The 27,566-nt window shown below is 41.4% G+C and overlaps 1 protein-coding gene across 1 annotated transcript; it reads left to right on the forward strand.

Annotated features, from left to right (window-relative positions):
- The first annotated feature begins 28 nt into the window (after positions 1 to 28).
- TAB3 (TGF-beta activated kinase 1 (MAP3K7) binding protein 3) lies at positions 29 to 26,381 on the forward strand. The gene is made up of 7 exons (XM_028727430.2): positions 29 to 357; positions 8,544 to 8,734; positions 13,891 to 15,343; positions 19,367 to 19,527; positions 20,743 to 20,836; positions 22,575 to 22,658; positions 24,942 to 26,381. Exons 2-7 carry the CDS (start codon positions 8,633 to 8,635, stop codon positions 25,088 to 25,090), a joined length of 2,043 nt encoding a protein of 680 aa, XP_028583263.2. The 5' UTR covers positions 29 to 357; positions 8,544 to 8,632; the 3' UTR covers positions 25,091 to 26,381.
- The last annotated feature ends 1,185 nt before the right edge of the window (positions 26,382 to 27,566 follow it).

Below are 27,566 nucleotides of genomic sequence, written 5' to 3' on the forward strand. Positions count from 1 at the left end.
AGTCGGGCCTTTGCTCGAGAATCCCCTGTCGAATTCTTCTGCCTGGCAGTGGGCGGGCGGGGCGGGCGAGGTCCCGGAAACGCTTCACGGCCCTGTCTAGTGCGCTGACCCGCCCCTTCCCACACTCTCCCCCCCGCCCCCCGCTCGGTCTGCACTCTGCCGGTACCACCCGGAGACGCCCCCCTCGCCTCACGCAGACGGAAAAAGGGGGGGGGGAGAGTTGCCCCACTCCACACACACACAAACACACCCCGGAAGCGACGGGGGGCTTGGCCTCCTCTGCTGCCCCCAACGCCCAGGGGCCGGATGGGAGGGGAGCGCGAGATGGTGCTGCTGGAACCGGCCCCCCCGCGAGCGGTGAGAGGGGTGGGGGGAGGGCCGGGGTGAGAGAGAGAGGGGTGTGGAGGGATTGTTGGCAAAACATGGCAAGGCGGGTGAGGGGGGGGCAGGCTGGCTGTGTGTCCAGTAAGCAGGCAGAAAGGGTTCAAAGTGGTGACTTGAGGGGCAGTGCTTGGGGTGGGGGCTCATATGCCTTGAAAGGACGACCCCCCCACACTCCACAAACAAAAGGCTGCAACAGTGGATGGGCTACTGGGGTGGATTAAAACCTTGTATTGGTTGGGGGGGGGATACCCAGTGTGTCCTGGCACCTGCTTAAAAATATGTTGTAAATGAAAGGCAGAGCATAAACTTTATTCCCCTGTTCTTTATCTGTTTTCATCTTACAAATTTAGCATGGTGTTCATGAAGTTGGTAATCAATTTATAGATGAACTGGGGACTGAAGAAAGGAGGTGTATTCTGGGTGATGGGGAACCTGTATTTGAGGCCTGTTAATCGAGGACCAAAGTTAAGGGGTCAGGTGTCCATCCCCTTGTGTGCACCCAACAGGCACACTTTTGGACCTGTATTGCTTGGTTTTGAATGATTAAATCACAGACAAGGTGAAACTTCAATAGGGTGTGAGTCTTTTCTCTTACACCTACATGCTCAGGAAAACTTTTTGTCTGTTTTGGAGGCTGCTTTCAGGTTGCTTGGATATGCCACACCTTGCATGTATTTGTATGGCAGGGATATGAGCAGTGCTACAATTATTACCGGTACTTTGTTACTGTTGCAAGTAATTGCATATGTAATAGCTGCTTCTGCTGCCTTTTTTTTTTTTTTTTTTTTTTTTTTTTGCATGTCTCCTCAGCAGGGTGACTGCAGTATGATGCTGCTGCTTTGGTTTTGGCAGCTTTGAAGATAGACAGTCTTGAGTGGTAGCAAGGCATTGGCAGTGTACTGAAACTTATTCTTGCTAAATATTTTTATATTTTGTTTGGTGTAGGCAAATTTTAGAGTGTATATGTTCAAAAGATTGAGTAAGACCATTCAGGTGTTAGTTTCTTTCTGTGGGTTTTTTATGCCATACTTGTGCTAGTCTGGGCCAAGAGCTACTTGTGTGTACTGCATTCATATATAATTAAGAAGCCAGGGTAGCCTTGCTTCAGGAGAACTGGTCTTCACTACAAACTGAAAAAGCTATGAAATGTCAGGGCATTGTTGTAGATGGGAAACTGTGTCGCCTGTTTGGCTTTTTTATTTTGTTTCTCTTCTGGGTAAACCAACTATACAAATAAGGCAACAAAACAACTAGCCTTCCTGCCCATATGTACCTCTGGTAGTTATTTGTGGCACAAAGGAGATGGAGTAGAGAGAATCAGTGTTTGTAATGTTTTCATGCCTAAGTAACCCAAAGAAAATGCTTATATGCCTCTGGTTGTGATAAAGGGATTTTCCATTGTGGTGATGCAGTGGAATAATGCGCCACCTGTAAAAGTAAAATTATGATGATAAAACTTTTAAAAAATATGAGGCAGGTGGAAGGCGATGTGAGTTGTAATACTTGTTGCCTGTAATGTGAGTGTGTTACATCGTAGGTGACTGTGGAACTTGCAAAGCCATGTTTTTTGTTGCACTGTTGCAATGGCTACATTTAGTACATTAGCTAGGAAAAAACTGCATTTCCCTAGTGATACTGTACTCAGTGGTAGATATATGTGATTTCCTTACAACAGAAGCACTACCTGGATTACAGAGACCTTCAACCCCTACGATTAGATCTATAAAATTATAAACTGTAGTATAGGGGTTTCCAAGCTGTAGTCTGTGAACCACCAGTGGTCCGCAGGCTTCATTTAAGTCTTCCATAGAATATTTGTAAAAATACCAATAAAAATCACACATTGCCTAGCATAGTACTTGACAATTGTTACAGCAGGCAGAAAAACCATTAGGTTATTTGACAGATTTTAATAAATGTTCAAGTAGTCTATGGGGACAAAGGTATGGAGGCAAGCACAGTAGTGAACAATAAAAAATTATTCTAATTATGTATTATTCCATCCCAAGTGCTTATGTATATTGTTTCTACCAGTGTAGAGGCAAGAGAAAGCATGGATATAACTTTATAAATATATGTATAATGTAATACCAAATCTAGAATTTGATATATTTAGGAAACATGCTTTGAGATGGAGATAAGCACTGATAATCATATTGGAAGTGTAGTAAAAATTGCAGTTTAACTTCTGTGTTTTGATAGATGCATGATGCCATCTGTGCTACTTTTCATGTGTGAATTGAAGTGGAAGCAAGATTCGCTTGGGACATTCAAAAGGCGACAATAAAGAATAAAATGAATCCTTTTGAAAACTGAATAATCTTTTAACTAAGATTTCTCCACATGAAGCATTATATCTTTAGCCCTGTGTCTTGTGAGACCTTTTTCACTTTCAGTGAAGAATTTCTGCCAAGCAGAGCAGTATAACAAACTTTCTGGCCAGCTGCTCCCAAGCACTGTAAACTGGGGGTTTCTAGGAATCTAGGTTATCTTCTAATGCCCTGTCAGTCAGTGAAAAGTATTACCTTCTGTAATCTTCACATATTCTGTTTCATAGGAACACAATAATACATCTTGAACCAGTCTATTAATTTCAAAATAAAAGAGTTAGATAAATTAAAAACAAAATATATCAGCTGCTGTTTACAATAAAATAGATATGCAATGATGAGTATAAACTAGAAACAACTGTTTTAAGGCATTGTCTCTCTATCTTTTAGTAAATTCTAGAGTGCTAGCCAGAGATATAAAATTTCTGGAAGTCTTTAAACTGTGTAAAAGCAGAAATAATGGGAATTGAAACTTCTGTAATACTTATTGTACTATTTGGCATATTTATCAGTTTTAAAACTTCAAGTGCCTTAGTTTTGTACAAGCAAAATTGCAAATTGGATGTAAGATAAAAGTAAAGGGACCCTGACCATTAGGTCCAGTTGTGACCGACTCTGGGGTTGCGGCGCTCATCTCGCTTTATTGGCTGAGGGAGCCAGCGTATAGCTTCCAGGTCATGTGGCCAGCATGACTAAGCAGCTTCTCTTGAAGCAGAGCATTTTGACGTGCTTTCAAAATGCTAGGTTGGCAAGAGCTGGGACCGAGCAATAGAAGCTCACCCTGTTGCGGGGATTTGAACCGCCGACCTTCTGATCGGCAAGTCCTATGCTCTGTGGTTTAACCCACAGCGCCACCCACATCCCCCTAGATGTACTGTACCCAGTTGTAATGCACTTTCTTCTGGGGTTCTCACTCAAACATTCAGGTGGTGTTTTTTTAAAGGCTTTGGTACCCACAATAGGTCTTTTGCAGTTTTTGTCCTACCATCTTCTGTCTGTTTTATTTTCCAGCAAGGCAGAGCAATAAGGTGCATGTTTCCCCAGTCTGTAAGAGTATGTCCATTGAGGGGTAAGATGAAAAAGTTGGCCACAAGGAAGGGGCCAGGTCAAAAGAAAGCAGAATCAAGTTACTTGCTTCTAGTCTACTAGTATCTCAAAATCAGACTAGAAGTCGCCAGAAGAAGGCAAGTAGCAATTCACACGTATTGAAGGCCTTGTATAATCCTCTCATGAAGACGCCACATCCTCTAAATGCAGAAGTGCATTTTGAATTTCAGTGTTATAGATGTCATAATCATCATTATTTAATGCTGCAGATTGCCTTACATTTGAAAAAAATATTTTCTACCCTGCCTTTCTTCCATCATGGAGTAGAGTTGTCTCCATTATATCCACAATTACAAGCTAACATCTTACCCCAAATCCTGCTTTAGCCCTACTATCTTTGGGCATAGACTTGGACTCCACTCTGTACCACAAAGAAAATGTAGGCTTCTTACTGACTGCAGCATGATTAGCGATATCTTAACAATGGAAGAACCAGACTGAAATACCCCTGAACATTTGTGAAAATAATAACTGGGATCCAGCAATGTCTGAGCATCTCACCAGACACAGAAGAGCAGTTAAAGTTATAACAGAAAGGGACACCTTCCAAGAAATGTGGACCCTTTTCTTTAACTATGTTAATGACCCAAAACAAGACCTTGTTGTACCAACTGATCAGTCTTCTTAGTGGAGATGGTATGTTCAGTAATATGTTTGAACATTAAATGTGTAAGCTTATGTCTAAAGTCAATGGATAGAAGAAACAGCATTAGCTGTACACCTGGATGAGTGTTTGATGGTTCTTGTATTTGTATTTGTTAAAAAACCAATAATTGTGTGGTGGTGTTGTTGTTGTTGTTTTAAAAAAAGACTGGAAATTGGATTCTCAACTTTAGACCCCATGTAGCTTTTAAGCTAACCAGGTAACCATGGCCACATCTGAACCTATTTGTATGTGATTGAAGTAGTATAAAAACAGTAATTTATTATTGGTTGGGCAGTTAGTAATAGGATGTTAGATTTCCCCTCCCCTTTCTAATTCTCCAGTAGTGGAGAGAGGTGGTGGTGTCATCTTTGTAGGAACCTGGGGATTGCATATAGAGATGCTGTTGTGTGGTAAGTGAAGGATGGATGTGATGTAGCAAGGAACAGTTCTGGAGATGCTGGAAAAAGGGAATATATGGTTTGTTGTAGGCAATCTGCCACTAACTCTACACAGCCTGCAAAACTGTGTCCTATGATTTCTTGCTTGTGAAAGCAATCAACATCCTGACTTCAGATCTCGTTTGACCATTTGTTGTAGAGCAGTAGGACTGAACATGGAACTGGAATTTTAAGCTGGCTGTGCAGCAGCCTCTTCATGGGACTGTCTTTGCATGCTAGCTATTCAAACTCTATATGGTGCACCTCTTACTATAAGTGAGGCAACACTTGGCCTGGAAAAGCTAAAGCAATACAACTCTTTTATTTTCACATTGCAGAATAGTATCTGGAGTCACATTAGTGAACTGTCATGGGGAACATGACAGTGGTAGTTTGAACGAGTTCCACAAGTTGTATCTACACCGTTGCCTGCTTTTAGTAATTTTTTGGGATTGCTGTGATCATGGCTTCTGAGGACCAGCTCGCACAGTTATACTTTACCACTTACATTGTAGGATTTGGATGACTTCTAACAGTAATCAGGTTTACAGTATTTTCTGAACCCATGTTCTGCACTATTCTGGAACAGAATCCAGCATTCATAAATAAGCAGAGAAGCAATCAATGGATAATTTCTTCATTATCCTCTTATTTTAAAATCTATCTTTGTGGATTTGTATGCCTCTGTTTCATATTGGTAGTTACAGTCATACCTTGGAAGTCAAACGGAATCCGTTCCGGAAGTCCGTTTGACTTCCAAAATGTTTGGAAACCAAAGCATGGCTTCTGATTGGCTGCAGGAAGCTCATGCAGCCAATCGGAAGTACCATCGGACTTCAAAAAATAGTTCACAAACCAGAACAGTCACGTCCAGGTTTGTGGCGTTCGGGAGCCAAAACATTCAAGAATAAGCTGTTTGAAAACGGCTGTATTTAGCTTATACATTTCTTGTACAATTCTGGTGTTGGGAAGCAGGCATATTTGTGAAGATTCTCCAGTAACAAAATACTAATTGTAGTCTTGCCTGAAAAATTCAGTGCTTAAAATAAATGAGTTTTACATTAGACTGTGTCAACTATTTCTTCCTGATTTTGCAAAAAAGTATCTTTCAAGTGCATGTTTGGGAGACAAAGTGTGTGAATGAGAGATGGAAATGGAGTATATTATTTTTTGTTGGACAGGGGTAGAGAAAACAGTTCTAACTTGTTCCACTGTCAAATCTGCGATCTTCTGTCTGAATCCTTGAACTGCATAAGTGTAACACTTCACCACTTCAGCAAATGCTAAAACCGGGGTTTGAATAACAGTGGTACCTTGGGTTAAGTACTTAATTCATTCCGGAGGTCCGTACTTAACCTGGAACTGTTCTTAACCTGAAGCACCACTTTAGCTAATGGGGCCTCCTGCTGCCACCGCGCCGCTGGAGCCCAATTTCTGTTCTTATTCTGAAGCAAAGTTCTTAACCTGAAGCACTATTTCTGAGTTAGCGGAGTGTGTAACCTGAAGTGTATGTAACCTGAAGCGTATGTAACCCGAGGTACCACTGTATTTGAATGTTAGTGGCAATGCTGACAGCATGAGTGTATGGCCAGCCAAATTTCATTCCAGTGAGATTTTTACATTTATAAAGATTATCTCTCTATACTGTCAGATGTAAATGTTGCAGTATGCTTTCTTCCCTAACTGAGGTGGAAGGATTGAACTATGCATTATACTATACAATGCAGCTATCTTTATGTTATGGTCCAGTTCAGGGGTCAGAACTGGAGTGCTAACATATTAAACAGCGTTTCTGTGTGTTCCAAGGTGATCAGGCCTGAGACACATCCTGGGATCTCTCTGTGCAATGGGATGCAAAGACAAAGATATACAGCCTGGGATCTTACTTTGCCAGTGAATATATGGACACACAAGCAGACCAATAATGAAATTACTTCTTGACCAAGTTTTCCACAGTTAGTGCATCCTCTCCCTCGTCGAGAAATGGGGACTAGAAATTGGATGGAAGGAGTTATCCTACCTAAGCAGACTGGCCCTCATCCACGCCAATACCAAGGATGGGGTAATGCTCACACAAAGGATCCTGGCTAGGGACCCTTGTAACAAGTGAAAATAGGAAAAGGGGGAGACATGAGAGAAAGAAGTGCTGCAGACACATTACTTCTTTGAGGGTTCGCTGTGTGGGCTTCTTGGAATTGGCACTGAGAGAGAACTGTCTTTATACAGGTACAAAATGGAGAACAAAGCCCTATATCTCGGGATCCAGAATGCCATAAGTCTGCAGAAACAATATTATCCATTGCCAAAATCCAGGTCTTCACACACATGGGAACATCCATTATGTAGGCCTAGATTCTCTGCATATTAAAGTAGCAAAGTCCAGGTTACATGCATCACAGTTGCAGCTTGATTTTCACACCTCATAGCCACTAGTCCCAGCCTTCTTGTTTGCTTCCAACCTTTGAAAGGGAATAACCATTCACATTCCCCACCCCTGCAAATGTATCAATTCTACTTATGTGGTCACTAAGCAGTTACTAAGGCTCCTTATCTTCAAGGTTGGATTGCTTCTGCAAAGCTTCATTTACTGTACTAAGTTTCTCGTCTATCTGGGTTACATACATGTACTTAACTTTAAAATAAAAGGATAGGACAGAATTAAGAAGTTTGATATATGTACTATAGAATGAATACAGTATGTCATAAGCATAAATACTTCAAACATTTACTTACCAGGTTACCAAATATGCAAGGTATATTTAGCAATGTTAGCCAAGGTACATTTAGCAATGTTTTCAGATACATGGGTCACCCACCTCTGCTTGCCATTAATTTGGGAAAATCCAAGTAACTATTCATGTTAGTTTTGAAGTGTATGTTCAGAGTGTGATTTGCTATGTAGTTCCTCTTCTATTTTGAACTAAAGAGAGATTTAAAGGTGAGGATGGTAGAGATGTACTGGTCCCAAGCTCTCTTGCTAGAAGAAGCATAATTAAGAAAGTTACTGTTGGGAGGGACAAGCTTGCTCATGTCTCATTTATTTGACGATTCCTGTCCCAAGTCTAGGAAAAGAAAGTTGTTTTTAAGTACAGTCCTATAGAGTGTATGTTGTAATTATTCTTCACTTTGGCATTGAGAGATGAAAGCCATGGCCTTATGAAATAATAATCTGAGACTTTGATATTCATATGTCCATCAGATATGTACCGTATTTTCCGCCCTATAGGACGCACCGTCCCATAAGGCGCACCTGGTTTTTTGGGGGGGAAATAAAGGGGAAAAAATTATTCCCCTCCCCCTGGCGCTGGGCTGGGGCGGGGGAGGCCCGAGCTTCCCCCGACCCCAGCCCCCAAACAAGCAGCTCTCTGCAAGCCGTGGGAGCCCAGCACTGGCTCCCGCTGCTTGCGGAGAGGTCCGCGAAGCCTGGAGAGCGAGAGGGGTCGGTGCGCACCGACCCCTCTCACTCTCCTGGCTTCAGCGAAAGCCTGCATTCGCCCCATAGGACGCACCTAGATTTCCCCTTCATTTTTGGAGGGGGAAAAGTGCGTCCTATAGGGCGAAAAATACGGTATATGTTTTTGTGTGATTGTCTAAATCATGTTAAACTATTTCTTCATTTTATTTTATTTGTATTTATAGAAGATGCCAAAAGCATCAGAAGAGCATAGCCACTGGGAAGCCTGTTGACTGCTATTTTCTTAGAGTCTTGAGACTAACATCAGTCTGACATGGCACAGAGCAGCCAGCAACTCGACATGCAGGTACTCCATGACCTCCGGCAACATTTCCCTGAGATCCCAGAGAGTGTGGTGTCACAGTGCATGCTCCAGGTAAGAGATAAAACAGTGGTTTCTCTTTGAAAAGAGTTCGTTGTAATATGCTAGTAAGATCCACACACAATTTCATCCTCTTTGTTTCTAAAAGATAAAGGCTTTTTTTGTGGGGTTGAGGGTGAAAACTTAATTCCAAGCTAGGTCTTCAGGCTACCCATAGCATACTTTGTTAACACAAAGATTTCCAACTATTTTGAGTCTGTGGCTCCCTTGACCAACTATATTCTTTCTGTGGCTCCCCTGTGGGGAAGTGCACTTCAAGTCTCAGGAGCTTATTTATGTTGCCCCTTGCCTGCTGAGTGGTCAGCCCCTCACCCCTTTGGGACACCTCTCCTCAGGAATCCTCGCCTGCTTGCTTGCTTACTTACTTACTTACTCACTCCAAGGCCACCTCAGCTCCTGGCAACCAGCACCTCCTGCCCTGCCCTTGTAGCAGCATTCACCTAGAGAACTTGTAGCCAGGGCCAGTGTAAGAAACCGCTGTGGAAGCCTTTGGAGGCAGAGACTTGAGAGGGCACCAGAGGAGGGGAAGGAGGCCAGGGCTGCACATGGCGCACCTGACCACCATCTGAAGTGCCCCAGGGTGCCATGGCGCACTGGTTGAAAACCACTGTTAACATACCGTATTTTTCGCTCTATTACACGCACCAGACCATAACACGCATGTAGTTTTTAGAGGAGGAAAACAAGAAAAAAAATTCTAAACGAAACAGTGGATGTATGATTTTTGTGCTTCATGCTGTGGCCACAGACATGTGATCTGATGGTGAGTTTGGGGTAGCCCAATTCAAAAATCCTGAGGATCCATGTGGATCCGTGCTTTGTAACCACGTTTTAAGTGGGGAGGGAAGGGAAAGCACTCAAGGGACAAGGAGCACGCGTGGGGTGTGTGAAGAAGGATGCTTCTAATAATGCAGGCGAGGGGTTTAAGGGGAGAAGGAGCTCGCGTGGGGTGTGTGGAGAAGGAGCTTTTCCGCGAGCTGAGCGGGGAGGAGGGACGGAAAGAGCACTGTTGCTTTAAAGGAGCCAACCGGACAGCAGTGTAAGCAGCTCCTCTCCTCTCCTGCTTTGCTCCTTCTCTTCTCTCCCTCTTTGCTGCTTTACACAGCTAATGGAGAATCCCCTGCAATCCAAGTCCTGCTCATGTGCTCAAACCTATCCAGTCTATTCTGCGTAATTTCCCCCTCTCCCTCATCCCGTGCCCTCCTGTCCCCAGCGCGCTCAAGCAGCCAGCGGATCAGGGGAGGCGCTGGGAGACATGCATTTCCCCCTCTCCCTCATCCCATGCCCTCCTGTCCCCAGCGCGCTCAAGCAGCCAGCGGATCAGGGGAGACGCTGGGAGACATGCATTTCCCCCTCTCCCTCATCCCGTGCCCTCCTGTCTCCGGCGCACTGAAGGAGCCAGCGGATCGCTGGGGACGCGTAATTTCCCCCTCTCCCTCATCCCATGCCCTCCTGTCCCCAGCGCGCAGCCTCATTGCTCCGTTTAGAGAGCGCGCAGACCTTTGCTAGCTGAGGCTGCAGCAGCTGTTGCTGGCTACGCAACGCTTTTAAAAGCGCCTGCTGGCTTTGAATTGCCTGCCTCCTTCCGGCTCACTATGGCTCCCGTCTATCCCTCCTCCCGTGTAAGTGGCTGCTGCCTGCTTTTCTGCCATGCCTCTCCTTCCCTCCCTCTTCCCCGGCTCCTCCGTAGGTCGCTTTAAAGCAAGCAAAGCGAGAGCCTCGTAGAGCGTGTAAGCGGCTCTCGCTTTGCTTACTTTCAGAGAGCCCCTCCTCCTGGCTGTAAAGCAGGCAAAGCTAGAGCCGTGCAAAGCGAGACAGAAGCCTTGCAAGCGGCTCCCGCTTCGTTTAACTGACAGCAGCCATGGCTCCGGTCCAGTGCATTCGCCCCATAACACGCACAGGCATTTTCCCTTACTTTCTAGGAGCAAAAAAGTGTGTGTTATGGAGCGAAAATTACGGTATCTTTCACTAATAAAATAGATTCTACTCATACCACTTTAATTTAGTTTAAAATCTTATTGCATCTAATTAGCACAGGTACAGGTTGTGTCCTGTTGAGATCAGCGAGGTTAAAACAATGGTTAAGCTCTTAAATGCTATCTATCTATCTACTATCTATCTATCTATCATCTACCTATGCATTTTTATTTTCCTCTAGTCATCCACAGGGCATTTCGTGTTCTAATTGAAATAATTGTATTTTATTATCAATATATTATTTTAAGTAGAACACAAAATGCCCATGGGGGAAGCAGAAAGAAATAAAATGTGTGGCAAATAAGTATAGGCATGTAATCAGCAATCCGGAGGAATGGAAGATGAACATGCCTGGGTCCTTTTAAAATCATCCTTATTCCAATATGGCACCAGCCTCTTGGTAGTTCTTGTGCTGTTTAGCTGTGATAAGATTTTAAACCAAGAATTCCTACATAAAATAAAATAGTGTTGTGCAAATATCACTAAACAATTTGCATTGGAGACTTTCAATGACTTGCAGAGGAAACGGGAAATGTTTAAAGCAAATAAGGGATTTCCTCCCTGTAGTGTAAGCTCCTAAGGTGGAATTCTCTCACAGTAAGATACCTGTTATGTTTTTGTTTTGTTTGTGTGTGTGTTTTGGGTAATACTACCCTGAACACATTTAAGTGATTTCATATGGGAACAATGCCAGAATAAGAAAGGTGTGTGCTTTTGATGCCAAGACAGTAAGAAAAGGTTCTGTAGGTAGGCAGTTGCAAGAGCCAGGAATGGCCTGAAGAAACAATGAATGCACTGGTTTGAGGCCTCAGTAGAAAGATTGAGGCTGCTTAGCTACTTGGCAAACACATTTCCAAATACTTATTTTGATTTTTCTACCCTTCAGTAAGGAGGAAAATTTTGTTTGACACAGAGTATTATGATTTAAGCTTGGAATGTTGGCATATCTGGGGAATTCTTTACCAGACCTTTCCACAGATTCTCCCTTTTCCCTCTCCCTCAATGAAGTGTTCAGGAAACCAGTCTGGTAATGTCAGAAGCTGTGTAGGCCTGATCCTTAAGACCTTGGTGCTCCTACCATTGAGCTTATCAAAAACAATACTTTGAGAGCTATAGCTCTTGTGGATCCTGGGGTAGTGGATGGTCAGGAGCCTCCAGATCTTATGGATGAAGCCTACAAACCTGTCACCAACCATCTTTCCCCATCTTGAAGGGTGGGAATGTGGTGGGCAATGACCCTATGGAACTCCCCACCCTAAAATTCAGGTATTTCATGCTCCAGGTAAAGCTTTAGAATTTCCAAATATTTGTTTGACTTAGTGATAGGGAGCGTCTTATACACGGGGGGGGGGGGGGTGTTATACACAGAAAAATATGGTATTCCACTGACCTCTGACAGTATTGCAAATTAACATTTTCTGGAAAAAGCAAAATAGAAAAATATAATGGTTCATGATAAAATTATAAGAAGTTTGCTATAGTCTTGCACATGGAAAAGGGAACAAAACCATAGGAATAAAACAATATTGAAGAAAAAACACTCCTTTAAAGTAAAGACACATGCACAACAGGCGGCTTGGAAGAGGCATCTCACTGGAGGCTGTATTGGCAGATTCCTTGAAACCCAAGACAGCAGAGTGTAGATCTCAGTATTCTGCACTTAGCAAACTTCAATGTGTTGAATCCTGTTGATCACAATTTGAAGAGAATGTCAATAAATGTAAGAGGTTTCATTAGATATCAACAAAGAGTAGATTTTAAAGCTTGCATTATTAGGAATCATTTAATATATCCCTCCAAATGTTTTTTGACCAGTGTAGTTATTGCTTTTAGAGATGTTAAGAGATGCTTGAACGTTGTATGTCTCCCACGTGCTCTTGTTTCCTCACTTTCAAGCTACAAATAAGGACAACATTTAACCTTTCCCATCAGTTATGAAAAGAGAGAGAGAATAAATGTTGTAAACAGTGGGAAGCTTATTCAGGAAAGGGGGTTTGGATAGGCAGTATTTTCACTGAAAATCTTATTTCTAATGTTCCCATAACGCAGCCCTTTTATTGACATGTTTGTATTTTTTAAAAATGAAATAATGCGTGCCGAAGAAACGTGTGATGATTTCGTTTCCTGGCTATGACTGGCAGGTGTAATCTTAGAAGAAACTGGAGCTGGGCTGAAATTATGGTGGTGGGGGAGAAAAGAAAATGGATTTTAAAATTTGGGGAGGGGAAGAGGTAAGCTTCCCCAAAATGTTGGGGTGGAGGTTGGCTTACCTTTGTGGTGAATAAGACATTCTTCCCCTTTCCTGTACTTGTAAAAAATGCCTCATAGCCCCTTGCAGCCTCAGCAGGGTTCCATAGTAGCCTACCACTTGTGTTTCTTAAGAAGTACTGAATCTTGCTGCTGCTATAAGCAAGCATGAGGCTTTTTAAAAAGTGCTGGACAAGGGAAGGGCTTTAGCCAACTTGTAAAATTAACTAAGGTCTGTTATCCCTCTTAAAATTTGAGAAATTTGCTTCCCCCTCCCCCGCACTTTTGCAGGGAGTAGATAGCCTCCTGAAAGTGCCTGAGAGACTATTTAGCCCAGAATTAGGAGAAGCAGTCTTCAATCTCTTCTGAGATGGTGGCTACTGCCTAAGTTTTTTTTTCCTCTTCAGTTCAAGCACTGCTTTCCTTTGTGGGCCAGAGGCAAAAATTCAGTGGTGTGACAGATAATAATAACTCTTATTTTTGTACAGTAGGCTACATTCCAGCCATGCTTTTTTAACTACACACTCAACTCTCTATCCAGGCAAATGAGACGTTATCACAGTTGAAGTATCCAACAAGGCAAATTACTTGAGGAGGGAGTGACTGGTGGGAAGAGTGGCCTGAGGAGAGTCCTGAGGGTCAGATGGAGAGGCCCAGAGGGCTCCATTTGATCCCAGGACCTGGATGTAAAGTGTACCTTCTTTAAAACCTTTGTTTATATACAAATGCTGCAGCTTTAATTGAGTACAAAAAGAGGATCATTCAACTAATGCTCCTTAATTCAGGTGAGAGTCTTAACTGAAATACGATGTTCAAACTAGGCTTTATAGGTATGTTGACATGTATGCATATGGAACTACATTATAGCTTGTCAGACTCATTTATTTAATTTTAAACCCTTCACGTTTTCTATTTCTTATTACTAGAACAACAACAACCTTGATGCTTGTTGTCGAGCTCTGGCACAGGAGAGTAACAAATACCTATACATGGAGTACCACCCAGATGACACTTGTTTGAACAGGAATCGCCATCTGCATATTAACCTCGGCATCCATCCTCACACCAGCTATCACGGAGGGGATGGAGCTCAACTTAATGGTGGTCGTACACTGGTACATAGTTCAAGTGATGGACATATTGATCCACAACACACAGCAGGTAAACAACTGATATGCTTAGTTCAAGAACCACACTCTGCTCCAGCTGTTGTGGCAGCTTCTCCCAACTACAACCCATTTTTTATGAATGACCAGAATAGAAACGCAGCTACTCCTCCTTTGCAACCACCTCAGCAACCTTCTTCCATACAACCTGGAATGAATACATCTGCTATGCAAGGCCCGCCTCCTCCTGCGTATATGCACATACCTCGGTATAGCACAAATCCTATAACTGTTACAGTGTCGCAGAACCTCCCATCTGGACAGACTGTACCCAGAGCTTTACAAATCCTTCCTCCAATTCCAAACAATCCTTACGGGAATCCTGGATCTCTCTATATTAGGCAGACGTCTCAAAGTTCTTCAGGACGACAGACTCCTACTCAAAGTGCACAGTGGCATTCATCGCCACAAGGCCCAGTGCCCCATTATAGTCCACATCCACTGCCTGTTTATCCGCACCAACAAAACTATCAGCCTTCTCAGTATTCTCCAAAACAGCCCCAGATTCCTCAGTCACCTTTTCAGTCGCCGCCTGCTTCTCAGTGTCCATCTCCTTTTGGCTCTCCTCAGCATCAAGTTCAGCCTAGCCCGTTGGGCCATCAAAGTTCCCATGTGTTTATGCCTCCTAGTCCTTCAACTGTGCTACCCCATTCATATCAACAAACACCCCAAACATATCAGAAACCAAGTGGACACTCAGTATCTTATCTTCCATATGGTGGACCTAGCTTATCCAAAAGCTCCATGAACAAGATAGAAATTACCGTTGAGCCACCACAAAGACCTGGGACTACAATGAATAGGAGCCCTTCACCTATAAGTAACCCACCTTCCCAACGGAATCAGCACCCACTGTACGCACCTGCTACTCCTCCTTCAAGTTCTCCTTCCAGAAGTATGTCAGGTCAGCCCAAACCTCCTTATAGTGTTAATCCTTTATATATAACATATACACAGCCAGCTGGACCTACGGGTGTGCTTACTCAGTCACCTCGGGTCATGGTATCTCAGCCAAATCCAGCAGTTTTTAAAATCACCGTAGGCAGAGCACCAGCTGAGAACCTTTTAAATTTAGTGGACCAAGAAGAGCATTCTGCAGCACCAGAACCAATTCAGCCTATTTCAGTTGTACCAGGATCTGGATGTGAAAGAGGAAGCCATAAGTATCAGAGGAGCTCCAGTTCTGGGTCCGATGACTATGCTTATACTCAAGGTAAACTTATTGAATTGCATGTTGCAGTAATTATCAGAAAAAATTATTTGCACTGTGGTACATCCTCCGTGCTTTGGTTTCTAAACTACTAACAGTCTTTCAAATTCTTAAGCCATGGTTATTTTATCGGGATTCATTAATGACAAATATATATCGTCTTGTTTCGTAAGAGAGAAGATAGAATGAGCATATACTTTGGAAGTTCATTGTCTCTGCAGCAGCAAAGGAGGTGTCAGGATGTAGCTTAAGGGCTACTTTGCCACTGTAGTGTGGGACGATCTTGCAGTATATTGCATTGATACAATGTGCTTCAGAAGAAACAGTTGTTGATGCCATATAATGCATAACCTAATTAGCAGAGAAATGGTCTAGGGGGAGGAATGGATACGCTAAACTCAATTGACTGAATACCACCCTAGAGTAACTTCTGCCAATATAGAGCCAACACAGTCCTGCTTATCTTAGTGTACTAGACTTACTGTGCAGGGTTAGAATTTACAGAGCAAGTAGTGGTCATAATGTGCAATAACATCACATGCTGTTGAGGCTTTGTCAGTGCAAACTCCTGTGTAATGTCAAAACTGATTGAAGTTTTTGGATTGAAGATGGGTTTATCTGCAGTTCAATAATTTTTGAAGTGTGTTATTGAAGCCTTTTAATTTTTTTCATGTTTTTGAAGTACATCTGCTAAGGAACTAGATGCTTTAGCAAAAACACCATAGTTGATGTGGAGAGGAGAACATTCATAAAGGTGCATTATTGTGGAGCTTCCAATTGTATGATGAGCTACTTTTCCAAGGCTTTTCCAAGGCTGCATAGGAATGTTTGTTACCTAGCAAAGAGAAAGGAGACAAATGAATCTGGGCCCTTGATAAATTTGGTTTGGGATGACTGTAGCTCTGTAACTGGGGAGTAGCTCAGTGGTAGAAAACCTGACTTGCATGTCGAATGTCCCTGAGTCAATTCCCTGACAACCCTGGTTAAAAGTATCAGATACCAGCTGATGTGAAAGGCCTCTATCTGTGACCTGCTAGTTAGAGTAGGCAATATTTTATTATTTATTTTCAACATCTATAAGCTGCCCTAAAAACAAATAGGGCGATTCACTAATTAAAAAAAAACCCGCAAGTTAAAAATCATAAATAATAAAAATGATGATACAATCTGATTCGGCATGATAGAGCAGAAAATAAAACCGTAAAAACCAAAGCAAACTTTGCACCAACAGATTTAAAAGGACTGCAGAGATAAAAAGGTATTTATCTAGCATTGAAAAGATAGTAAAGAAGGTGCTAGGCGAACCTTTTTGGGGAGGGCAATTCCATAGATAGTATGCCATATCTCTCCTGGAGATGGCAGCCAGAGAAGGGCCTCTGAAGATGACCTCAGGGTCTGGGTAAATAACATGGGAAGAGGCAATCTTTCAGATACTGGACCTATCTTCAATATTGGGCTAGATGTACACTTAGTTTTGGGAGCATTATTGTGTCTGGTGATCTAAACATGGTTTTAAAAAAAAAAATATGGCAAAGTTTATATAGTTGTTCAGTTTTATCCTACTTCTCAGATCTCCAGTTTAGAGCCCTAAGATAGCATAACGCCAACAGATTTCTGTCTGATCTCCTAAAGCATTCCTGTTTAGCAGGTTGACAACACTAGCGTAGATGGACCTGTTGGCATAGCTCAGTATGAATCAAAATTTGCATATAATTTATAACAAGGAAGAAGAGCTAGCTTTGATGTATTGTTTTCAGCTGTGGAATAGTCTGAAACCATGGCACTGGCTAACATGACAATGGTTAGAGCCAAGCTAAGTTACTTTTGTTGAGGTCACTGAAATCTACAGGACTTAAATCATAACTAATATGTCCCACTTGATTTCTGTAGAACCTAACTTCAGTTAATTTAACTCTATCTATTGAAATCTAAGCCTTTGATAGGTACAACTATATCTTGTATCTTGCATCTTGCTCTTCTACCAAAGCACTCAGAGATGTTTATACAAACATACAGAGTTTGTAACTCAAAGCAGTTAATTATTTTTTTAACTCTTGAACTTGCATACTATTTCATGGATAAATTGGACTGCTGATGTATTACTTCATTCCCATACTATGTTTTTTGCTCTGGGCTAGGTGCAGGATTGTTTTACTCTGTACTAAAAAGAAATCCACATCCTGTGCCAAGATAATTCCAGTTTCTGTAACCTGTATAAATTATTCCAGTTAAGCCCCCTTGCTGTATTTCTCTTGCTTTTGTATGAGCTATTCTAAAGTTTACACTAGTTTGCACAGTTTATGCTTCTCTTGCTAGTCATGGGGAGAAATTAAGACTTCCAAAGTATGGCAACTCTGCCCTCAAACCTGTGGAAGAGGTACAAGTGTTGTACCTTAGTACCACAAGTGTTGTACAGTACCCCATATATCTGAATATATGGGGTGTAGTTCATTTTACTTCTGAGTATAGCATTCCTTACAATGTAAACTTGAAAAGGAGCATATGTGTTTAGATAAAAGAGTAGAATGCTGGCTAAGGATGATTGGAGGAGACTTGAGAGAGAAGTATGCAGAATGACGAGGACGTATCAAGAGAAAGTAATGAGTAACAATGTGCTAAATAATTAAGCTGCAAAACCGAACACTGGAATGTAATATCACAGTTCATACTGTCCTCATTCATTTTGTGAATGAACCATTGGCCATGCTACAGATGTCTAATTGTGACATTTAGCAGAGAAATAATGCAAGTATGGATTCAGCTCAATTTACAGGACCTCTTCTAAATGTCTTTATAATGTGGAGGAAGGCTTTGTAGATCTATATTCGGATGGTGGAAAATCTTGTGTACTCATATTTTAAGTAGCACAAGCTGCAGAATATTTCAGAGGAACAGAGGATGGTCAAGAATAGCTGTGCTGAAGGGCTCCCATGTTGTGACTCTGTTTGTGCTTCAGTTTCTCCCACTACCACTACAATGCAGTTGGCAGCAAGTGGAAGAAACTGCTTTCCTGCTGTCTGCCACATCTGAGCTGCCAGGGAGTTGGGTGCTGTTCAATTGGCAGGCAGCCCAAGACCTCAAATTCTCCCTAAAGACAGACGGTTTGAGTACTTTGAACAGTTAGGAAGAGCAACCCTGCATTTCCAGCACACTACAAAAAGAGTCATCAGTTTCTTCAACACAGCAGATTGCATTTCTGGAAGCCATGTGGAAAGAGCAAGAAAGAAGGGTCTTCAGAACTTTATAGACCCTCTGCTTGTAGAGTGCTTTTCTCTCGTCCCGCTCACTCTCTAAAGCAAATGCCTTTACTTTGCAATCTCTCTTCATTTCCCCCCACTAAGGACAAAAATGGAGAGTTGGGAATTACTACAAAATCTAGAACTGGGTCCAGTAGTTAAACTTCTACTCTACAATGAATTTTTTAAAAGTCAGTTAAGGAGGGTCAGCCTCTTCATATGTTCTGTTCTGTTAATTAATTTGTATGTCCTAATCTAGTCACAGGCTCCTGCAGTTGATTAGAGCACTGATTTTGTAATCTTTAGGTTAAAACTGCTTTTCCAAAGAGTAAAAGCAGCTTTTAAGAAAAGATTGCATTTGCTATAGTAATATGTTCCATTGCATCAAGTGAATTTGATCGCAAGCAGTGGAGATCATCTTGTAGCCCAGTGTCTTATACCTTTTGATTTTTAGGATTTAGTCTTGTCAGTACACTGTTACAATTAGATTGCCATTTCATCCTGCACAGGTGCCTTTTATTTTTGAGCGGACAAAGACCAAAAAAAAGAAGCAGTGGCCAGAAATGGTAATATCCAAGTTACTGTCTAAAATAATTATTTTTATGATGGAAGAACTTTACGTCTACAAGTATAGTTCCATTAGCATGAAACATCTCTACACTGATGTTTGGCTGCATGTTTATAGTCACTTTCTGCTCTTAAAAGCTCACCTGTATATACTATTCCAATTGCAAGTTGGGTTTCTCAGTCTTGTGTATTCGCATTGACTTTGTTCTCTATACCACACTAGCCTTGTTGTTACACCAACGTGCAAGGATGGAGAGGCTAGCAAAGGAACTGAAGTTTGAAAATGAGGAGCTTGAAAAGCTCAAAGCTGAAGTGAATGGCATGGAACACGATCTTATGCAAAGGCGTCTGAGAAGAGTAAGCTGCACAACCTCAATCCCGACAGTAAGTAAGAAGCTTTTAAAATATTAAAGTTGTTCCCTCCTAATGACAGTGTTTGTCACTGTCATGTCATATATATATTATACCTCATTCATATTCTGACAGATAAAGTTCAGTAACCAGTCCACTTCAGCAGCTGGGTATCAGCATATTCTGGTAGCTGGTCCATGCTTTTCCCCAGACCAGAAAGAGCATGGTAGTGTTTTCTTTGGTATTAGCTGTAGATTTTCCCCTAACAGCTTGCATGTTAGCAACATAGTGGTCTCATCAGCTGGGAATAAGAACCCAGGCTGGGATAAGCTATGATAGGAAAAACAACTTTGTGAAACACTGTCATACTTGAAGGAAGGGAGAGGTGAAAGGAATAGGGCATGTGACTGATTTTAAATACGCTGCAGTCTATAATAAACTTTTCTTGAGATAATGTCATTCAACATCCAAATGTTTTATGTGAATTTCTAAATTGGTGGTTCTTTCCCTTCTGACAAGGAAACTTAATCTGACTATGATATCATAAAACAGGTGTGGGGAACCTTTGACCTTTAAGATGTTGCTGAATTACAGCTCCTAACAGTTCCAGCAAGCATGGTCAATGACCAGGGATGATGGGAATTATAGTTTAGAAACATCTGGAGGACTAACCCCACACTTGTCCTAAAATCTATATTTTGTGGAGATTCACAGGTACAGGGTGAATTAATTCTTTGTATCATTCAAGAAATTTACCAAGTTATATTTATCATGAAACAAAACCACACATAATCACTTTCAAAGTGCATCTATGCTACATTTGTTTGAAACTTGTTTAACTGTCTTGGTTTATTTGCAAGATACATTTGGAGTCATACTACTGTGATGGTGCTGAAACTCCTGTTACTGATCAATACAGAATGTATTAATTTTAAATCAATATAATTTAAATCAGCAATTTATGTCCTGATTTCAGTTCCCAAGCTGATAAATTGGCAAATAATGTTTTGCCTGGAAAAAAAGTCCGTACTAATTTAGTACTATACCAGTGGAAACGTACTGGTTCTCAGTTTTGAAATGTTCTGGTCAAGGGACCCCACAAACCTTTTACACTACACAATTCCATCTGCATAAAAATAAGGAGAGGAAGAACAGCTAAATTAATATTTCACTGTACTTATGTATGTGCATGGCTTAACAAAAATGGTTATGCTGACTTCTGTTTCTATTTTTGGTTCTGCTTTCTAGCCTGAGGAGATGACCAGATTGAGAAGCAAGAACAGGCAGCTCCAGATAAACGTTGACTGTACACAGAAAGAAATAGATCTCCTTCAGTCTAGAGGTATATATTTTAAAATACTTGCAAAAATATGTGTTTGTTTTGAGCTGTATATTTGAATGTTATTGTTGTTGGTATCTGCCTGTCTCAGGAGACAGTAGAGAAGTGTGCCTTCAGGGGTTAAGTCAAACTGTTGGAGAGTTACAGCGCCTGTTGTGGCTGTAGAGACTGATGCAGTTGTCCCATGTGTGATGATCCTCCCCAACTCTGGGATTGCATTTTCCCAGCAGGATTAGGAGTTTGGAGGCTGGAACTCTCCTGGCAGCCTGGTCTAATTCCTCATAGAACAGGTTCTTGGCTTGTATGTCAGAGCACATAGTGGAAGCGTAAACGCTCAAGGTGTTAACTGGACCAGTGGTGATTGAGAGGCAACGGGAAAGCAAGCATTCTGAGCCCTCAGTTAGTGGTTCTATTGCAAACAGAAGGCAGTGCCTCACTGCAAAGCCTATGTCATTAATATAAGGTTCTTCTGGATGCCTTCCTTGCCAGAAAAAGGGTGTAAATCTTTTCTTGGAGGTTGCCATTCAAAGCGAGTCTGGTCTCCTGCAAAGTGGCAACGTCACTGTTGAGTGTTTTCAGCTCAGGGTCAATAATGTTCATCTTCTGCGAGTTGTTGACCTGCAGCAGGTCAGTGGACAAAGCAGAACACATGGTCCTGATGTTCCGGCTTGCTAAGCACAAGAAGGGTTGTTTCTTTTCTTTCTTGCCTGGTGCTGTAGTTCAATCTGCTTGTCAAGTGATACTCTGAACTCCAGTACCCACTGAAGCAGTCGGACAGTGGCAGGTCAGCACTTTAGTGACCAGGGGTGGCCCAGCTTAAGGGTGAGTAGTAGCTGACTGGTGAGACATGGTGATCTCTCCTGCCGACAAAGGCAACCCCTAGTGCTCCTACCTTAGACCATGGTGTTTTTTGCAGCATTTGCATCACCAAAGTGATCTCTGCAGGGCACAAGCCTGGGCAGTGTATATGGAGGTCCTGGGCTGCCCAGATGACCCGCCCCTCCTGTCCTTGCCAATGAGGCCAAAGGAAAGCAAAACAATACACAAATGAATGTGACTGGTTTCAGGCACATTACTGACATGTTTTGACTGTCCTATATTTAGTGCAAACCTGCAGTTGTTTTCTCTTTGCCAGTTATTTATGCTGTTAGATGCTGGGTATTTCAGTTTTGCTAAGAGTTGTGGTTTTTAATGTTTTTTGTTCCTTTTATTAAGGAGTATAAATTGAAAAGGGCACTTGCAAAAGCTGATTATGACAGTGTTCCAGGGAATTGCATTTTTAATTACAAAACAGACACAGCCTTTTCACCCTGAAAGCACAGTCTCCTCAAAGAGCAAGGCATTATTTACTTACTGATTGATTTAAAAAGTAAACTTCTCCTCTGCTAATTCACCATAAGGTCCCAAGGCAGGTTACAGCATATTAAAATCCGTTAAAATAACTTAGAATCTGAAGAATAGGGTGGGTCCTAAAATTATTAATATCAGGTGCCAAAGGCCAGGGTAAAGAGGTGCATTTTCAGCATACAGTGAAAGCTATACAATGAAGGTGCCAGATGCACTGGTGTGAGGAGGAAATTCCACAGACTTTCATGACAGGTAAGTCTAGACAAAGACCTGAAGGAGACAGTGTAGGCTGTCAACATCTCTCACGTTGAAAACATGCATGTGAACTAAGGCTAGTCACTTTTGTTACTATTTCTTCCATGGGGAGCATAATTTTTCTGTTTTTCTGTTTTAGGGAACTTTGACCCAAAAGCCATGACTAACTTTTATGATCATATAGAGCCTGGTCCTGTTGTGCCACCAAAGCCATTTAAAAAAGGTGAGTCGCTAATAAATGTTCAATATTTAGTTTCTAGTAGATCGCTGCTGTTGAATTTTTATGCCTAGTATTAGTATTTCAGTGTGTTATATCTTTGGTGAAACCGTTGTCTTGAGAAACATATTTTGCCTTTCATTATTTTATGCTGTACAAGTGGTGTATGGAAAAACCACTTAGCCTAATGTATTGTGAATACAGTAATAGTTAGAGCAGTATAAACAACCATTTAATGACACATTTAGATTATGTTTATGCATGAAGTAGGATGTTGTGAAAAGTAGCAGACAATCAGCTTTACATTTTAGGTTCACCTTTTTGTTTTTTTAAGATAGCTCTTTCTTGATTAAGATGATTTTGCGCTTTCAGCTTTGTGTACCATGATTTTCCCAGCTTGTACAATTTCCCCCCCTTTATGTTATTTAAGTGCAGCACCTTCTCCTAACTGGTTTCTTCTTTTGCTCAGCAGTTTCCTACTCCCTATCTGTCCCTGTTACTTCTGCTGCAATTTTGTCTGCTTAGGAGAAAAAAATACAACTCTGCAACTACAGAAGTGTTACTGTCTTTCTTCCCTTCCTTACATTTGAGTGTGATCTGCCTCTTGTATCTCCACTGGGAAAACCCCTCTTGTAGCAGGGACAAATTCAGGGACTGAAAACACCACAGCGAGAACTGGCAGTGTGAAAGCCCAGGTGGCCAGTTCTGATGACCGTGTGATCAAATAATGAATCAATTAATCTTCCTGTCTCTTTTCTTTCCTCTCCCCTGCTTTTCATGTTCATTATAGTTGGACACATCTTACAGAAATTTCTGTTCACATAAACCCTTATCATCATGTCACCGTGGCTCTATTGGACAACCTACAGTCATTTGGGAAAACTAACACAGCTTAAAAATAAATCTGTGAAATGTGATTGCCATAAGTCAGCCCTATGGATATTTTCAGAAGAATAGAGGGTGTACATTATATAACCCTAAAGTACTTGGTGCCAAGTGCTAAAATAATACACAAAAGAATGTTTGTGGCTTTCTGCCATGTATTAGCTACAGTAATTTGATAGTGCTTTGACAGTGTAGCATGAATGTTTAAACACTGATGTTGCATCATTTAACCTTTTATGGAAGACACTGGACATACGTACTACATCCCTACATTCATTTTGCTATCACCCTAAAAAATGCTTGCTAATGTAAGGGTAGGTGACTATAGTAAGCCGTTTGTGAGGAACTGAGAGCATGAAAGAGAGGCAACATTAAAGCTTCTCTTGATATCTAGTGGCAAAATTTGAACCGCATGGAAAACATAGGACACTTGAGTAAGCAAATTATCTTTGGCTTAACTTTGTGGTTTACTGTGACAAATTCATTCTGGTTGAATTCACATGGGTGTAAATAGATTGGTCTCACACATGACTGAAACAATAAGGTATGAAGTAGGTATGAAAGTAATGTAGTATAGGGATTTGTGGATGCTATAGAATAATTAATGATATAATGAAGTTATGGCAGTGGTAATGCTCTGTATCATGCTGAACATCTGGGGGACCAGAGTAATGTTTGCTATACATTCAGAAGCTGCCCTAGTCCATCTCCTCCTTGCAAAGAAGAGCAAGAAGTAAATGCTAGTGTTTAATATTAACCTGGGACGCGGGTGTCGCTGTGGGTAAATGCCTCAGCGCCTAGGGCTTGCCGATCGAAAGGTCGGCGGTTTGAATCCCCGCGGCGGGGTGCGCTCCTGTTGCTTGGTCCCAGCGCCTGCCAACCTAGCAGTTCGAAAGCACCTTCGAGTGCAAGTAGATAAATAGGGACCGCTTTCTAGTGGGAAGGTAAACGGCGTTTCCGTGTGCGGCTCTGGCTCACCAGAGCAGCGATGTCACGCTGGCCACGTGACCCGGAAGTGTCTCCGGACAGCGCTGGCCCCCGGCCTCTTGAGTGAGATGGGCGCACAACCCTAGAGTCTGTCAAGACTGGCCCGTACGGGCAGGGTACTTTACCTTTTACCTTTTAATGTTAACCTGCACCTTAGTAGTGATATCTTCCAGACTGGGGTCCCATACTATGCTCTGACGTAGCCTCATAATGCTGGGATGTAGACCATGTCTAAGAAACACTTTATAACTGAAATATTTTGTGTGTTTTGGCCTCCCTTGGGAACAAAGGTAAAATCAGAGGTGGATAACAATGTGGTTCCAAAATGTTAAAACTTCAGTAGTCTTATTATATTATCATGCATGGCTTTGGTGTGTTTTAAAACTGAAGAGTTTAAAAGAAAAAATTTCTCTGTAGATCATCAGAGAAGTTCCAAGCAAGCTCCACGATCACAGCCAAGAGACGAAGACTTTGAAGGAGCTCCGTGGAATTGTAAGAGCTGTACTTTTTTAAACCACCCAGCAATGAATCGCTGTGAGCAATGTGAAATGCCGCGGTATGCCTGAATCCATAAAGGTCTGCTTTGGATTAAAAACAGGCTCTTGAGGACACAGCCATAGGAGACGAATATATGAGACACCTTTCAGTCATCTGCCAGGCGTTTGCCAGCCAATTATTTCAAATTATAAGGGAGAAATCCCCCTTCCATTCATGCTGCACTAAATATTAGTTTGGGGAAAATGCTCTTATCCCACTGCGTTGAGCAAGACTGAAAGGATACCCAAAATGGATTCCCTCTGTGAAGAATGTATAAGGAATCAGATGATTGCTGCTGTTCTAGCCCCTATAATTACATTTGCTGGGTAGTAGCCCTTATATATATATATATTTTTATAAGCATAGAACTATTACTTTGTGGTGTGAAGTGTTACAGGTATCCAGACAAACTGTGAAGAACCAGAATCTGATAATCTGGCCACAGCCGTTTGGAAAACAAAGACTCCCTATGTTTCCAGATTGTAAACTACTGAAAAAGAAGGAAGGTGTTTTTCTTTTGGGGGGGGGGAGGTGGGGGTGGGCAAAAAAAGTAAAAAATAAGGATATTTGTAAATGCTGCTTTTTTCAGGGTAATTTAATTCTACACAAATGCTGTTTTGAAATTGTGGATCATGGTGAGGAGGGAGACGTACTGTATGAGCCTTATTTATAGAGTACAATCAGAGGTGATTTTACAATCCCTTTTGCTTGTACAGCACTCACCAAGTCATGTTAACACTGGTAATTAAGTAATTATATCATATTACAGAGGGAAAAAATAGTGCTGCATGCTTTTATTAGGCCATTGTGTTTTAAAGCTAAAAGTAAATTATGCTTTTATAAACAACGTTCCCTTAAAACTGTGCTTGATGACAGTAGAGTGGACGTATGCCAAATGCAGAACTATTCCAAATTCTTTTTGGAAGACTTGAGCTCAGCCATTGTTATGTATGAGAAGTGTTTGCACCCTTTTCCTTAGGCCTTTTCAGCTTCCAATTATGTGAAGAATTCATTATGTTTACAGCACAGAAGGTACTTTGTGCCCCCATTCTGATTTAGCTGAAAAACAGTAATCAATATTAGCTCTTCAATAAAGGTTTATTTGCACACTGTCAATAAAGCAGTCTGTATTAATTAGTAAGAGCAGCAGATCTTTAAATGCATTTTTTAATATAAAAAAATTGGGCAGTTAATAGGCATAAACAAAACAAAACAAAGTGGAATTGTACTGGTACTTTTATGCATCTGATTATTATAAAGAGGATGTTTGATTTGTTTGAGTGCTAGGTTGCTGAAATAAAGCACTCTTTTGTGAAGGTTTCTTGGTTTTGAAGTTGAGTCATTCTATAATAAAACTGTTCAAGAACAGTCAGACTGTTTTTTCCTCACTGATAAAGCACTGGAACAATGTGTGTAAATTTCTTGCACTCTCCAATTATATTACTCCAAATACTTGCACCTTGTGCAAGCAAATTTCACATCTTGCCCATGTAATGATAAGATGTAGAGGTTGTCCATGCAAAGTGGAATTTATCTGGTATGTAAAATCTTACTGATTTATATCGAACAGCAAAGGAACACAGTGAAATTAAAGGAACCAGTGTTGAGATTTCTTTTCTAAAGTCATGATTTTGACACTTACAAATATGACTGCTGAACGTCTTGATGAAATTTTAAGAATTCTGCTGCTCTAATTAAGAATTCAGTTATGGAATTGTTTTGTTTTTAGGAAATGAAAAAACAAAGAGATAAGAAGCATTGGGTTTTTCAGTTAAATTGCATCATGTGTTTGTAACACTTGCCATGATTTCATATTGATCCTCTTGCCTTCTTTGAACATAAGCTCCCGTTTGGCACTATTAGGTGCTGCCATTGGTGAGGAAACTGAAGTCATTTGAGTTATGAGTAGAGAGCATGTTTGAAAGGTATGTACCACTTTTTCACACCTGTGTGACTTGAATGGTTTTTGGTTGGGGAGTGCTAACCTATCACTTCTGGGTGCAATCCACTATAAGTGCATGCTTTCTGAAGTCAGTCAGTGTAAGTCCTACAGGGTCTTTGCTGTAAGCATACAGCTCTGTGCTTTTAGGCTTTCCCTGTTTCGTTATTATTTTTTTGGGTAGGGAATGCTCTACTGCACGTATTATTTCCATATTGTGTGAACAGTATTTTCTGACTCATGGGAGATAACAGGGAAGATACATATATAAATTGCAGTACTGCATGGTGGATCTGTGACGGTGTTGTTATGGAGACCTATTTCCTTTTACTCATAGTTTTACTTGTGGAGTAGAAGGTGAGAACGTAGTTTGTTGTGGGGGAGATGGTAGCTAGTGGTCATGTTGATTCTTAGGAGAAACGTTAAACTAATCACAGTTACAGATGGGTAGCCGTGTTGGTCTGCCATAGTCAAAACAAAAAAAATTCCTTCCAGTAGCACCTTAAAGACCAACTAAGTTAGTTCTTGGTATGAGCTTTCGTGTGCATGCACACTTCTTCAGATAC

This window comes from Podarcis muralis, chromosome 4 (assembly GCF_964188315.1).
Source record: "Podarcis muralis chromosome 4, rPodMur119.hap1.1, whole genome shotgun sequence".
NCBI classification, from domain to species: Eukaryota; Metazoa; Chordata; class Lepidosauria; order Squamata; family Lacertidae; genus Podarcis; species Podarcis muralis.

Coding starts and splice junctions, on each gene's coding strand:
- TAB3 (XM_028727430.2), top strand. CDS start 8,633: ATGGCACAGAGCAGCCAGCAACTCGACATGCAGGTACTCCATGACCTC. Junction 19,528..20,742: donor GCACAACCTCAATCCCGACA/GTAAGTAAGAAG, acceptor TCTGCTTTCTAG/CCTGAGGAGATGACCAGATT. Junction 22,659..24,941: donor ACCAAAGCCATTTAAAAAAG/GTGAGTCGCTAA, acceptor ATTTCTCTGTAG/ATCATCAGAGAAGTTCCAAG.